This window comes from Centruroides vittatus, unplaced genomic scaffold, assembly GCF_030686945.1.
Source record: "Centruroides vittatus isolate TY-2023 unplaced genomic scaffold, ASM3068694v2 scaffold_712, whole genome shotgun sequence".
Classification (NCBI taxonomy): domain Eukaryota; kingdom Metazoa; phylum Arthropoda; class Arachnida; order Scorpiones; family Buthidae; genus Centruroides; species Centruroides vittatus.
The window spans coordinates 142,587-159,698 of NW_027122715.1; the positions used below are offsets into that span (position 1 = coordinate 142,587).

A 17,112-nucleotide genomic window follows, 5' to 3' on the forward strand; every position below is an offset into this window, starting at 1 on the left:
GAATCCGGTTCCAGCAAAAAGAATTGCTCTGAGGAAGAGCCCAGGAGGGGCAGCAAAAACGTTTGCCATTTTGAAAATATTTCACGCCGGTTATCGGTTTTAAAAGGTATTTAATTTTTGTTTATACAGCCTGGTGTGGGAGAAGCGTTAATTAGTGTTCCATATTATTACATGAAAAAATGAATTTTATAAAATACTTAGCTTTTTTTTGAAGAAAATTTTATTTTGAAAAATTAAAAATACGAAATCCTTGATAGATTTTATCAAGTAAATTTTTTTATCTGAATCAAATTTATCATAATTAACTGTTTAATTTTAAAATGTGTTTACAATATCTAATAATATAAGCCATTGATCACGTGTCAGTTTATCTGTAACGGTATGCCTACAACGGCCACTAGGGGCACCCCTAGTTATTATTTAAATTAACAATAAATTCAATTTTTTGCATAACAATATTAAAATAATAAATGTGGTTTTTTGCATTTTTGACTGCATTTTAGTAGGGTATGCCATGAGAATGCACATTAAGAAGGGATTTTTTAAAATTCCTCCCACAGGAGAGGATTAAGGATTACCCTGAAGAACTAGGGTATATTCCAACTAAAATATCCTCTCCTCCATGGGGAGATTTTTTAAAATTCCTCCACGGGGAGAGCGTTACCCTGAAGAATTCGGCTTCTACTGTAGTATTTTAGATGCAGTTTTTTGCGTTTTTGACTGTGTTTTAGTAGGGTATGCCATGAGAATGCACATTAAGAAGGGATTTTTTAAAATTCCTCCCACAGGAGAGGATTAAGGATTACCCTGAAGAACTAGGGTATATTCCAACTAAAATATCCTCTCCTCCATGGGGAGATTTTTTAAAATTCCTCCACGGGGAGAGCGTTACCCTGAAGAATTCGGCTTCTACTGTAGTATTTTAGATGCAGTTTTTTGCATTTTTGACTGTGTTTTAGTAGGGTACGCCATGAGAAATTCAGTATATTATTATTTTTATTTGTAATAGGAATTTATTATTTATACCATGGAATGACACCGTTGCTGCTAAAACGCCCACTAGGGGGCGTCCCAGGCTAATAGTTGATAAATAACCAATGTATGTACAGTACATTATAATAAAAAAAAAATCCCAAACTTCATAAATGCAATATTTTAGGGTAACTCATTTCTTTCAGTTATAATGATGTTTAATACTGAGTATGTTAAAGCTATTTGACAATTTTTGCTGAACTGGATTTAAATGAACAGCATGAGTATTTAAAATTTTATGTAAAACTCATCATCATGTTGAATTTTTTTATGTCAGTATTTTAACATTTTCAGAGATATTTATGTTCAAGTGACATAAGTGTTTAAAGAAGACTGTATATCATCGAAAATTATAGTCTTTTGTGTAATTTTCCATTTATGATGATATCAGGAATAATCAAAGATAAAAGTTAAATTTATTCCATAAGGAACAATGCAAAATGGATTAATCTGTTCCTGACCTCTTTTTAGCTGCATCTCAAGCATAAAAATACCTACAAATGCAATATAGCATTATCTATATCTATATCCATTTTATTTTATATATATGTATTAAAAACAAAAAGTTTCATCGTGCCAACAAAAACCAAAACCATCAGTTTATGAAGTGCTATAAATATGGACTCAACTTTGCCTTGATAAAATATAACCAAATCAATCAAAATGGACAACAAATACTTTATTCACACTTTCCAAAATATTACGTTTCAATTGTTTTGATTTAAATTTTCATTTAAGTTAATTAATTAATTTTGATTTTATTTTTAATTTTAGTTTCAGTGTAAAAACAAGAGTTTTAATTATTATTTTATTATTTTTAGTTTTAATTAACTGGCTACCTAGTATTAATAAATATTAAATTAAATATTAATATTATAATACTATACCCAGGGATGAGCAACCCGCGGCCCCTGGGTCGCATGCAGCTTGCATTAATATTTTTTGCGGCCCACGTCGCATAAAATATGAATAAATATATCAATTTCCCAGCTTAAGGAAGTATGCAGCAAAAATTCAAACATTATTTCTACAACTTATGTACATGAATAGTTTTTCGCAATGAATTTAGTAAAAATTAAAACAAGAAACCAGGTAACAGACACATCAAAACTAATTTAAAACTAGCAGTGACAAATATTTCACCAAATAATTTCGATATATTACGTTTACATCAGTTCCAGAAGCTAAATTAAGTATACATATGCTAATTTATAATTATATATGAATAAATAATTGTGATTTACCAGCATTTTTTTTCCCTTTTGTATGTGGCCCACGTCAATTCAAAAGTTTTAAAATGCAGCCATTACATAGAAAAAGGTTTCCCATCCCTGCTGTATATAATATTAATTATATACAGCAATATATTAATTATATTAATAAATTTTTGTTATTTAATTTGAGATAAGCACCTTTAAATGTGAATTATTGAATGTCATTTATGTTATGTGAATGTCAATTAATGCAGTTTTTATTAATTAATTTGATTTAAATTGAATTGTGATGCATACCAAAAATTGGAAGCAGTATCTTACCCACACATACATTGAAATCTAATTTGAATAACAAAGTCATTGATGGTTTGTGTTGTGACATCTAATGAGATGAGGTGAATCTTGGCTGTCAGTAGTCCTGTCATTGATTGGTCAGGTCCTTGACATTCTTTAACATAGGAAGTATAGGAAGTTGACTATCAGTAGATGGCTCTTCCAAGTAGTTTGTTCAGAAACCAAGTTATTGTATGGCAACTGGAGCAAATATGGCATTCAAAATTTTGTTTGTAAATGGGGTATTTGTAACCCAAGGTTTGACTGTATTTATTTACAATTATAAGATGATTTATAATTCAATATATCATGTAGTTTATTCTAGATCATTGATCAGAATTTGGGTCTGAGACATGGTACAACAAAATTTGCATGCTTCTTTAAAAAATTACAATAACTTGAGATTTATCAGACGAGGATGAAACTTTATCAGAATGATTGTTACTGACAATGAGATGTGATTGTACAGTTTTGATATTGAAATCAAGACTTTAGTCATCATAAGGGATTACTAAAGAAGTGATCAAGATGATAATTTTTTAAAATCAATTATAAGGAAATTGCATATCATAAATTTACTCCAACAGATCAGATAGTCTATTGAAACAAATTTATGATGCAAACTTGTCATTAGGGTTTGAAATATTTAATTGAAAAAATAAGACAGAATAACCCAAATTATGGCAGAATCAAAGCAAGTTTTTAACACCACAACAATATATTTAGCTGGATGGCCAAGTCAATTAAGACATCATGCTACTACTATAGAGAGCCAGGATTTAATCCAAGTGGGTGAAAAATACCAGCAATTTTTATGAGTGACCTAGGCCAGATATGTTATTCCTATCCCTTACCATTGTGGGCCTGGCCAAATCCCTGATGGACCTAAAGAAAGTCTTCTTTCTACTCTATCTAACCATTACTGAATAGAAAATGTAGTAAGATGTGTTATTGTACTGTAAAAAATGGCTAATGAAAACCATTTTAAAAACTAGTTATTAACCCTAATCATTAGATATGTGTTCAGTGGATATCTTCTTATTCTTCAGATTGACAAATCATTTAAATGGTATGCCTTGAATACTCTATGGATTAAAAATAACAGAAATGCCTTGATGGATCCTATTCATATATGTGCAAAGATGATTCACAAAATCATAAAGTATTCAGTATTTATTTTTAATATAAAAGTATATTTGTTTATAAATGGAATTTCCAGTGTGAATTTGAATTAAATAGGTAACCATCATCATATTAAATTATAAAATATTTTGAAATAATAAGAAAAGTGTAACTTTTAAGGAAAACTATCATTACTATAATACAGTAATAATAGTGATACTCAGTTGATATCAAGGCTAAGCTTTGTTTTGTATTGAAATTAAGCCACAGTTAGTTGAAATAATTATTTTATTATGCTTGTATATTGTTAGTCTATGTATCTATAATTACAGTCTTCCTATGTGACGTGTGTTTAATATGTTGTAGCTGCTTTCTATACTATGATATATTAATTTGCTAATGCTTCTAGCCCTTGTATATTCTGTATGACATTTGTGTGTTACCATTTTAATTTATGTAATTTTAATAATGGCTTATTGTACGCGATATCTATTAATCATTTATCATACATAATTTTTATAATTGTTACATCTTTATTATGTATAATAAGTGATTAATAGATACCATGTATAATAGGCTTTTATTAAAGTTACCTAAATTAAAATGGTAACACACAAGTGTCAAACATAATATATTAAGATTGTTATTAAAATTCAATGTTTTGTACAGTTTATATAGTGGATTTAGTACATAAAATTTTAGAAAATATAGAAACAGTATTCACCTTCAAAACAAAAAATTCTGGCTATACTTTATGTCCAGAATTTAAATAGTTTTGTTTTGTAATTTGAGAAATTATGCCTTGTATAAATCATCATACAAATATTTCAGTGTTTTTGTTAATTGTAGAATTTTCTATACAATTGTTTATTAATTTATAAGCATTTTGAATTTGATACAATTTCTTTTAGGTCTTGTTGGACTTGCATTATCTTATGCTTTATCAGTTACTGGTTTACTCAATGGAGTAGTAACATACCTGACTGAAACTGAAAAAGAAATGGTTAGTGTTGAACGCACAATGCAATATATTGATGGTATCACTCCAGAAACTACAGATGGATTTGAACAGGTAATAAAATTTTATGAAAATAGTAATGACTAAGAATATTATTTTAATAAATCTCAGTAATTATTTAAAACAAAAAAATTATCACATACATAGATGTAGTCATTCCAAACATCCATAACATATAGAATACACCAAAAAACATTTACGTTAAAATTCATTGCAAAAAAATCATTTTAAGTAAATTTAAGTAATTAAAATGATTAAAAAATCAGAAAAAAATGTTTAAAAATACAGAAATTATAATACAGTGATACCTCAGTTTTCATCAATTAATCTGTCCAAAAACAATCGGCAAAATCCGAAACCGACGAAAACTGAGGCAATTATTTCCATATGAATCAATGTAAATCCAATTAATTTGTTCTAGACACTACAAAGTACATACCAAAAACACATTTTATAGAGAATTAATATAGCGTTAAATACTAAAAGCAATAAGAAATTAACATGAAAGACTGATTACCATAAAGATAAAAGCATTAAGATTAAAGATAAGATAATTAGCATTAAGATGAAAATAATGGAATTGTTCGGCTAGACACGCGGGATAATGTCTTGTCTTGTAGAAGCTAGTTGGACATGAGCTCCTAGCCTATATCACCCCGTGGTAAAGTGTGACGTAATTGTCGTGTAAAAGTAGTTGTATGCGTTTATGATGGCCATATCGAGGGGAATAATGCCTTCCGGGACATCCATTTAAGGGTAACTAGCCCCTATTTAGGCATTGTAGGTGTAATTTTGTAAATAAAAAAAAAAGTTTGTTCCTAATTAAACACAATCTTGTAAGTTTTGTAAATATACATATTTTCTTTAACGTATATTTATTTAAACCAAACGAACCTGATTTATAAGGGGAAAAACAGTTTTTTAGCTAAGTGCCATATACGACACGGCCTTGTGACATGTATCCTAATATTCCACCTTGTGGCAGGAGGGTTAACTATTATACCAATACATCACCAACTGCCGTATATAATCGGGCTTATTTAAATTATTATAATTATTAATTTTAATAAGAGATGGTGCCTAACGCCTACCTCAAGTGCCAAATTTATTTCTAATTATTAATCATATATATCCAAAAGTTAGCCCGATTATTTATGGCAGTTGGTGATGTATTGGCTTAATGTTATCGGGTTTAGTGAGTGTTTATTTGTTAACTATTATAAATTTGGATATGCATAAATTTTCAAGCATAATCATAAAGATACTCTCTATGTAGTTTTAGATAAAATTAAAATAATTAGAAAACATTAAAAATGTTTGATCATTTTCACACATACTTATGTGCCACTCTGTCTCCAGATAAGGTTTCTAATATTTTTAAGATATATAAGTATTTTTGTTTCTTTATTCTGTGGATATAATATGATCTTTTAATTTTAGCTTATCAAGAACATGCAGTAGTAGTAGTATTTTTAGTCATATCTGAGTTATTTTAAATTTGTTTTATGGAAAATAACCTGGAATGTATCTTGAATATGTCAGAAACAGACTGTGTATGTTTAAATGATGGTTACTTTAACTACATAGGTTTAGTCATGATGTTAAAGTAAAACATATTTTGTGGGTGATGTTTAATTATCAATTTTAAATAAATTTTATTTTATATTATAAAAAGATTACTATCATTTTTCTCATATAAATTTTTTTAACAGTAATATTAATTTTATCTTTGAATTAAATATGTAAAAAATAAAATTTTGACTTAGATATTTCAAAGTTCATTTATAAATATTCTTTTAGGTACCATTTGGATGGCCTACACATGGTGTTATATCTTTCAGTAATGTATCCTTACAGTATCGCAGGAACTTGCCATATGTACTTAAAAATGTATCATTTGAAACACTCCCTGGAGAAAATTTAGGAATAGTGGGCAGGACTGGTTCTGGAAAATCAAGTTTACTTCAAGCATTGTTTCGTTTAATTGAAATTGATGAAGGTGAAATTTATATTGATGGAGTGAATACTGCATTTCTGAGTTTGAAAGATCTTAGGTATATAAAACAATACATTTCTTGCGTAAATAAAAAAATATTGCTATATATTTACATTGACACAATTAAATAATTTATTCAATAAATATTTAAATTAATTAATTAAAAGTATTTAATATTAAGTAATTAAATTATTTCAAATTACTCAACTTAATATTTTAATTATATGTTAACAAAACTAAAAAGTTTAAGCAAATTAAGAAATTGATAAGAAGTACTTGGTATTTAAGAAGTAATTGTTTAAACTGTCTTTACTGCATAAACTATCTAAACAGAAAGTTCTGGGACTGATTTTTTTTTTTATTAGAGACAAGTAGTGTTAGGTACCTGATTGCTGAGTAATCTTGAAATATATTATTTCATAATGCTGTTGTCAGTCTTTTTTCTATTATGTTCTAGTAAAAAAAATTTTTTTTTATTTTTCTTGTCAAAAAATTCGTGATGGAATTGGAAACTTGGTAAAACAGCTATTGAAATTGTTTTACCAAGCGACAGCTGTTAATCTCATTCAAAAGTGTTTTGAGTGTACAAATAATTTCAAAAAGGTAATCACTTGATGATGATGTAAGAGTAGGATGCATGCCACAAGATTGAGGGATGTGCATATTGGACCTCCTGCTCCCAGCAGGCACCACTGTGCCTTCCTGTTTCCACCTGGGTGTGCTGAAATGTCTTTAAACAAGATTTGGTATGTTCTCCCTGAAAGATGGAAAGTGAAAGATTTTTTTTTTCTGTTTCACAACAATGCTCCGGTTCATTCAACTGAAATTGTGCAGCAGTTTTTAGCTTGGAAACAAGTCCTCATGCTCATTCACCCACCATATTCACCAGACATTGCACCATATAATTTTTCCTCTTTTCACAGCTCAAGATACAATAAACCATATGATGATTTAGAAGACATTCAAGGCAATATGATTCAAGAATTGAAGATGATTACAAAAGAATTTTCAAGCAGCTTTCAGTGATTGTGTGAACGTTGTCAGTGATACTATACATTGAGACAGGGGCAACTATATAGAACAGTGTTTTTTCCAACCTTTTTGGATTAGCAACACACTTTGAATTTAATAAGATTTCTGCAACATATCATACTTTTTAAAATAAAAATGTTTAAAATTGCCACAATCATGTTTAAAATTTAAAATAAATTACAATTGATTTTAAAAAATTTTGATACTAAAGTTAAACTTATCAAGACAAAAATGCACAATTTTACAACAATAATACACCTCTAATTGCTGTATATCTTTGGGCTGTATAGCAATTGGAGGTGTGTTATTGCAATGTATTGGGTAGTTAAGATGTTTATATTTACAATGATACTATAAAAATAATAAAAGAGACAATTTGAATCAATGTGTAAAGAATTAGTATCAGTCTTTAAACTGGTCAGCTGCAATGTTTATAGAAGCTCTAAAGAGTTGTTATGCCAGCATACACATAGATGCATGCAACATTTGTCAATAGTTTGCTGATGCTGCAAATTTTGCAACAATCATTTTAATGAATACCTCCTTTCTCCTTTGGTCAGCCGGTGGTAAAAAGATAAAAGATAAATGAAAGTTTAAGAAAGAGCTTATTCAAACTTATAAAAAATATTTAGTATTTCTGCAACACACCTGAAGTACTTTCAGAACACTTGTATGTGACAGCACACAAATTGAGAAATACTGATATAAAACATCATAAAGATGAGAAATCTTTCTATTTACTTTTCTGTTCTGTAAATGTATCTCTCTTTAATCTGAATTAAAAATTAATTTCGGTAGACTATCCACACAGTTTTCAAAATGAAAGCTGTGTGGATAGTCTACCGAAATTAATTTTTAATTTGGATTAAAGAGACATACATTTACAGAACAGAAAAAAAAACAGCTACCATAATTGATATTTATTTACTTTTCCTTTTTTTAGAAATATAGTCACAGAACTTTCTGGACAAACAGTGTGTAAAACAAATATTATTTATAATGCATAATGCAATTTACTTTTTATTGAATTATTTGTGGATAGTAATAAAATTTTGAATTATGCATATAATGTGTTAATATCTATAGGAATGGCAGCTAATCAAAGTAAATATAATGTAGAATTTTTAATTTGGTTTTTTTTTTACTATACTAATTAATAAATAATTTAAAATGCTGGTAAAGAAAGTACAGCATATCAATCACACAAACTGTGTATGATTAGTTGATTAATTTATATAAATTTATGTCTGATAACTGATTTTAGATTTTCAGTTTGGTTTTTTTCAAATGTCAAAAATTGTATAAGGCAACATCAGATGATGGTTTGAATTGCTATCTTGTAGATCATACTCTACATTCTAATATTACACCAACTTAATTAACCCAATTAAATGCATAATTCTAGCTTTTGTGACATTGATACATTGCTGAGATGCATACTTTGAATTCATCATTCCAGTTACTTAATTACTGTTTTAATTAATTTAAATTTTAATATTAAATTATTAATTATATTCTATATTAATTAACCTGTTTGTTCCCATCAATTCATAAATTTCACTTAGTTTTAACTTGTATTAAAAAATGTATAAGTGTTCTTTGCTTTATCATTACAAATGATGAAAACATTTACACAATTTAAAATCTCTAACAATTCTGTATGTACAGACTATTAATAAATTTTAATAATTTTGTTATAAATGATTTTAAATATTGACAAATATATAAATATGTTACTGTGAAAGACCAAAATCCTGTGAATGTCAACATTCTCCGGTGAATGTTGGCATTCACACAGTCGTTTCATGCATGTACGAAATATTTTCTAAATATCATTATTTAGACTCACTTACATGGACATTCAGCATGCACTGATGTGAATGTTGAATAAAAATATTGTTCCTAGCATTTAGTCGCAGAACAATTTTTTTTTGCAATTACAGCATGTATAGCCTTCCCTTCCATTTCTCGAATTAGTTGCAGCTGCTTGTCTGAAGTACATTTTTTACATAACATAACATAAACTAACCTAACCTAACCCAACCTAAAACAAACCTAAACCTAGCCTAAACCTATACTAACATAACGTAACATTAATAATATCACTAAATATTTGGTCTTTCACCAATGGGCTGTCGTATGTGTCGACATTCAACAAAGAATCTCGACATTCTCTAATTTTGGTCTTTCACAGTAACATATGTATAAAATTTTTGTTTTGTGTTAAATTATAAAAATTAATTTTTATATATATCATTAATGTACAGTAATAATAATAATAATAATAAAATGTAAATTTTAGATCTCATTTATCTATAATACCTCAAGATCCATTTCTATTCAACGCTTCTGTAAAAGAGAATTTAGATCCAAAAGAATGCTTTTCAGAAACTGAGTTATGGAGAGCATTACATCATTGCCACATGGAAGAGGAGATTAAAAGATTAGGAGGTTTGAATATTTCCATTGGTGAAGGAGGTCAAATATTTAGTTCTGGACAAAAACAACTTTTATGTTTAGCTCGAGCAATTTTATGTAAAACAAAGGTAAGTTTTAAAATATTTATTTGCTATATTGTATATAAAACTAAATAATAATATAAATTAATATTAATATTAATTTTTTCTCATTAAAAATTGCCTACAGTAATTTACATAGTAAAATTATAACAAAGAGTACAAAATAACATTTTCACAATCCAACATTTTAGTCACCATTGACAACCCAAAAAATAAAGGGGGAAAACAAATCTTCACCCACAGAAATGATCTTTTATTTGAGAGTTTGCTTCTGTAGAAAAAATGTAAATTGGTTTTAAAAACATCCTCTGGTGGTGATACCATAATTTAAAAATACATAGTTTATAACGTAAACATTTTTTTTGTATTCTTCATTATAATTTTATTACATAAATATCTTTGTTCATTTACAGTAATATACAGTTTGACCTCCAATTGATAAATAACAATTTTTTTTTTCATTTATTCAAAATAATTAAAAATATTTTCGTGATAAATATTCTCATTTTTGTATTTTTGAGTTTCTCATATTTGTCAGATGTAAATGACCTTGGCCTAAGCAGTGGCTGGTCTATGATTCCTTACATTAATTTTTCCATTGTGCCTTTTTTGAAAGTGACTGCTCTCAACAAGTTAACAAAGAAAGGTTTATTAAGCATTGTAGATATACTCAGCAGCCAATCACTGTTTCATAGAGTGGAAGAGTATGTTTTCCTGAAAAATTGTTATCAAATAAATTTTTAAAATAAAATCAGGTGATGTGAGGACATTACCATAATAAAAGAGTTGCATTAAAATTAGACATCATCACTTTTCCAACAATAATGATGACTGGACACCCATGCATGGGATATATAGATATATATATATATTATATATTTATTCCTGTATAATGCCTTACTAAGTGTCACCTGGGTGAGCTGAAGTTGCTGAAGTGATTGGGTAAAAATGGACTGAATATCAGAGTGATTAGATGCACCAAGGTAAAATGGAGAGAGTTCAGTGTCACTGTCAGAAAGTTTGAGGTCTTTAACAATATGTGCAGAAGCTCTAACAGTACGTGTGGATCAGAGTCCAGAATTGATAGTTCAGAAGTTATTTAATTCTTAATCAAAGTATTCATATTTCAAATTTATTATATTCAAATTAGACTTAAATTAAGAATAGTGTGAATATGGAAATTTTAAAGAAACTCATCTATAATTTCTTAACAACTTCGACATCTACATATATATTATTTTAAATGACAGAAAAAAATGCAATCTATACACCTACTCAAAGTTCTACATGGTGCTGAAAATGCTCAATTTTGGTTTTACATGATAGAATTATTCAGTTTAACATGGTAATTTAATAAATATTGAATATAAAATGTTTTTCAGTATTTTATTTCAAAATTAACATTAATTTATCAATGAAAATACTTTAGGCTTGATGATGATGCATTTGTTTCACCATTCAGCTAACATATTCTTGGTGTCTCAAAGGTGCATTAAATATAAAGAAATCTGTAAAAAAAATTAAGCAGAAATAAAAACTAGTTTCAATGGTAAATGTTATTGAAACAAGACCATCAACATAAGTGACATAAGATTTTAAACTAAAAAAAAAAAAGAGTAGAATTGTTTATTCATCAACAAGAGAAGATGCAGAGTAAAATTTCACTTTTGTTTATTTTGTAATAGTTATTAAAAAACAGAACTTTGAAACCTGTTCCTCCATTTTTTATATAAATATTAGTCTTGATTTACACAAATTTGATTTTACATGGAAACACTCTGTTGAGGGTCATTAGTAGTTTATTTTGAGATACCTTTCATAATTCAGCATATCATATCACATATTCAAATTCATTATTCTGTACATCAAGTAAGAATCCTTATTCGTATAAAGAATAAGTTTCCTTAAAATTGATTTTGAAACAAATTTTAAAATATTTCCATATTTTCAATATAATTTTTATTTGGCAGTATTTATATAGTATGAAAATTAACAAAACATTATTTTAAGTATTTTTAATTTATAACAAAATAATTCTTTGTTAATATAAAACCTTATAAATTTTCATCTGCTTTACATCAATAACTCTATTAAAATAGCAAGATTAATTTTACTGCTATATTTATCAGCCAGATATAAAGATCAATTGTTGGGTAAAGTAGTGAAATCATTAATATTTGGTAAACCATTCCATTATCCTATCAATTGAATATAATATCACAATTAAAAGTACATAATAAAAGAAACCCTTCTAACCTTTTTAACCCGGTGTGGTTCTATTTTTAGAATCGCTTTGTTCTATTTACAGATTAGCAAACGTTTTCACAGCCCCTCCTGGGCTCTTCTTCAGGCTTTGTCGAATAGGCCGTTAACATTCGAAAATATTCAATTTAAATTTCTTTCCGGAATATTAGCACGTGCGGCAGCTGGATATTTGTACTGAGCATGCGCAGTACAAATATCCAGCTGCCGCACGTGCTAATATTCCGGAAAGAAATTTAAATTGAATATTTTCGAATGTTAACGGCCTATTCGACAAAGCCTGAAGAAGAGCCCAGGAGGGGCTGTGAAAACGTTTGCTAATCTGTAAATAGAACAAAGCGATTCTAAAAATAGAACCACACCGGGTTAAAAAGGTTAGAAGGGTTTCTTTTATTATTACAAGTTCCGGTGAATAGAGAGATTATATAAAAGTACATAGATTTCTATTATAATTGATTCTTTTCTTTTACCTTATAGAATAGTACTTTTATTATAATAAATTATGTGAAATCATATAATTAAATTTTTTTTCCAGGTCCTTTGTTTAGATGAAGCAACATCTAATATTGATTATGATACTGACTCCCTTATTCAGAAAACAATAAAATCAGCATTTGCACAGACAACGATATTAACAATCGCACATCGAATAGAAACTGTAAGAAAATGTAATCGTGTTATTGTGATGAAAGATGGTAAAATTGTGGAGTTTGATAATCCAACCATACTTTTAGAAAATCCTAATTCATATTTTTCACAATTAGCTGTAAATAGCAATAATTTTTAGTATAAGATTTATTGAATTGTTTAAAACTTACTCAATTGGTAATAAATTATAATAAAAATAAAAACAATTTTTTCTAAAATAAAATAATAATAAATTGAAATATTTTAAATATTGGTAAATTCTTATGAAACTTCCCCAATACTTGACATTCAAGATGAAAATTACTTATAAATGAAATATGCAAATTACATAATCATCATCCTTATAATGTTCATTCATCAAAATACTTCACTTTGAAAAAAGTTGTATCAAAATTCTCCCTTTCTTCCTCAAAAGTTAATTATATAAATCATTCTGAAACCTCTTCAATTAAGAATATAATATAATTTTCTCTTTATAATAAGTTTTAACAAATAATTTTTTATTTTTAGAATAAATTCTAATTCTGAGACAAAAGACCAACTTCAGGTTGATTTATATAAGTATCTTTCATTTCAATATATATATATAAATGGTTTGCTGTATATGTAGATAATATGACGAATTTAGCCTCTAATCCAAATTATTATTGGTAGACCAATCTCACTTGGCAAATTGATTTTATTTTGTAAAGACTACATCATATGCATTTCGGGCTGGCCTAATGTTTTCCAGCCCCTCTTCAGTGCTAAAAACAGTGTTGTTTACAGACATAAAAAGTAAAATGTTTAACTAAAACACAACATGCAATGTATAACTACCGCAAATTTACAAACGTCGGGAAGAAACTTACAATAAACATTGGTGGGAATTATAACAATATTTCCATGGATGGGGAGGGTAAACCGTCCTCAACATTTACAAGTATCCTAAAATTACAATTTTCCCTTTTTTTACATAACTTATTAATATATGGCTAATATAAGTAATATTGTAAACAACACTTATACTTACAAGTTTAAAAAACTGTTTCCACCACACATAATAAACACACTAAAACTTCCAATTACTAAATAAGCTGACAAACAATTGTATAGATATTCCCAAAGCATAAATTACACCACAAATTTAAGACATTATTAGCACCAGTATACTTCATTCAACACGTTTACAACAGTAATCATGTGATGATGTCATAATACTTATCAATTTATTTTATCCCAGCGCCATCTATCAGATTATACTAGCTATAATTAATTTCTATCCCTTTCGACTGATTAATTAAATTATTATCTTTTTGTTTTCTTATTTCGATATGTTCCTTAAATTTCCTTTTATATGTCTTTTTTAATATGCAAAATTTTTATATTGTTTCTATTAATATTACAATTATTACTATTAGTGTGGTTAAACCACGGAGAATTATTATACTTAAGCCAGAATGGCTGCTTCATGTTCTTTGACTCGTAATTTCTAACACACGCCCGGTTTCTCCTATATATGTACACGGATTATGACAATTACATTCAATTCTGTAAACAACACTGTTTTTAGCACTGAAGAGGGGCTGGAAAACATTAGGCCAGCCTGAAATGCATATGATGTAGTCTTTACGAAATAAAATCAATTTGCCAATGAGATTGCTGTGAGATTGGTCTACCAATAATAATTTGGATTACAGAGGCTAAATTCATCATATTATCTTTCATTTCGTTATCATCATTGAATACCGTATTTTACGGACTATAAGACACACTTTTTTCTTTGAAAATTTGCCTCCAAAATTCAGGTGCATCTTATAGTCCATAAAATACGGTATATATTATCCTCAAAAAGATTTTTGAACAAATTTGTAGGAATTGTATTGAGAATGATATTTTTCTAAAGAAAAATTAATTTGTATATAGTAGTTAACTAGGTAGTAATTTATTTAAAAAACTAAATTAATTTTAACAAAATATAATTTATATAAACTTTTTAATATTTCTCAAACTTTTGAAACATCATATTTAAAAAAAATAATAATAATTAAGTACTATGCATACAATTCTCTGAAATACAAAAATAAATTTTTAAGTAACAAAAAAATATTATTTCATTTGTAGTAAAATTTTATACAATTTTTTCATAATTTAATCTTCTTCAGAATGTAAAAAAAAAATAAAAAGAAAATGTTGTTCCATTTTTTTTACAAATTTATACATTAAATATGCATTCTGCAGTTGAGAAATATTGTTCTTTTGTTTTCAAATTTTTGGTTTCTTATAGTTACAAATCTGATAATGTAGAAAAAATTGTTGAAATGCTATTAAATCCTCATAAAAAATCTCAAAATTATAAATTTGGATAATTATTCAAAATTAATTTTTAATTCATTAAATAAACAAATTATACATTGTTACAGAACAAGTAATATATTCCATACTTCACATCATATCAAACAAAATGCAAATAACTACTTTAGCAATGCAAATATCATATAAGAAAGTCAATTCATGAAACTATTTATTGAAAGCTGTATCAAAGGGTAATTTCACTAAGTATTTTTGTCATTTACAAGGTATCAGAAAGTTCCTGGACTAAGCCTATAAGGATTTACAGGATAATGATGTTATAATTTGTCATTCCCTTCAAAATAGTCCCCTTGGGAGCATATACAGCAATCCCAGTGCTTCTTTCATGACTCGGACACTACAGATGTCTTCTTCCTGTAAACTATTTAATACCATTTGCAATTCTCTCGGATTTCATTGATGGTCTCGAAGCAGTGCCCTTTCAACTTTGATTCCTCCTAACACAGTGTTTCCCAACGTGGGGCCCACGCCCCACAGGGGGGCAATTTGATTGTTAAGGGGGGCAATTTGAAACTCGTCCAGAGTTTAAGTTAGCTGTATAGCCGCTGTACGCCATATTTATTGTAAATATTGATTTAAGTTAGTTTTAATTTTTTAGAACTTTCCTTTATAACCCTTTTCCCTTGGGGTGGGATTAACAATTCTGAGAACCACTGAGAACAAAGAGATGAACGAGGCCCTGAGGCAGGTGAAAGAGGAGAAAGAACATTCTTTGCCCAGACCTCGAGGTGGGCAGACGTGAGTTGTGGTGTTCCAGGCCGCGTTTGGCAATGACTGGAAAGTGCAAGAGACTTTGATGAAAGGATTGGGTTTTATCGTGGTTATGATAAAACAGTGTGGCAATTAAGTGCAAGAAAAAACATCAATGAACACGACAATGAGAGACTTTCCAAAAGAGTTCAACATATATGTTGGGGGGGCATAAGAATTTTAGAAAGGCTTAGGTGGGGCATAGCACAAAAAAGGTTGGGAAACACTGTCCTAACACAAGTCACAGTGGGCTAAATCAGGTGAATAGGGAAAGTATGAAACAACCATTATCCTGTTTTCTGCCAAAAACTGCATCATCTTCAGAGTGGTTTGAGAGGGTGCATTGTTGTAATGCAACAGCCAATTATTGTTGCAGCACAGTTCTGGTTTTTTTCATTTCACATTTTCTCTTAAGTGCATCAAAACATTGCAAAAAAAGTCAGAATTGACTGTCATGCCAGGAGGAACAAATTCTTGGAACTAATGTCAAAAAAACCATGAGCATGCATTTCATTTCTGACTTGCTGTGCCTTTTTTTGATTGTGGTGACTACTGATAAAACACAGGTTTATAGCTATGATCCTGAAACAAAACAACAGTAATTCCATTGCAATGACTGTTGTTTTGTTTCAGGATCATAGCCATAAATCTGTGTTTCATTAACTGTAATGAACCTTAATAGGAAAGTCAAATCATCATTGTTCATTTCACAAAGCTCAATGCATATGTCATGGCATCACTGCTTTTGTTCACCTATCAAGGGACCAGAGCACAAACTATGCAGCAATGTGATGCATGTTCAGATTCTCTGTGAGAATCTCCTGGCAAGCTCCA

At 28.5% G+C, this 17,112-nt stretch overlaps 1 protein-coding gene across 1 annotated transcript in view; it reads left to right on the plus strand.

Moving 5' to 3' along the window:
* LOC136989609 (ATP-binding cassette sub-family C member 10) overlaps positions 1 to 13,415 on the plus strand; it is a 59,772-nt gene extending 46,357 nt beyond the window's left edge. The window contains 4 exon segments of the mRNA XM_067287827.1: positions 4,613 to 4,773; positions 6,520 to 6,773; positions 10,050 to 10,293; positions 13,064 to 13,415. Of these exon segments, the coding sequence (XP_067143928.1) occupies positions 4,613 to 4,773; positions 6,520 to 6,773; positions 10,050 to 10,293; positions 13,064 to 13,315 (911 nt within the window). The 3' untranslated portion in view covers positions 13,316 to 13,415.
* Positions 13,416 to 17,112: the final 3,697 nt, after the last annotated feature.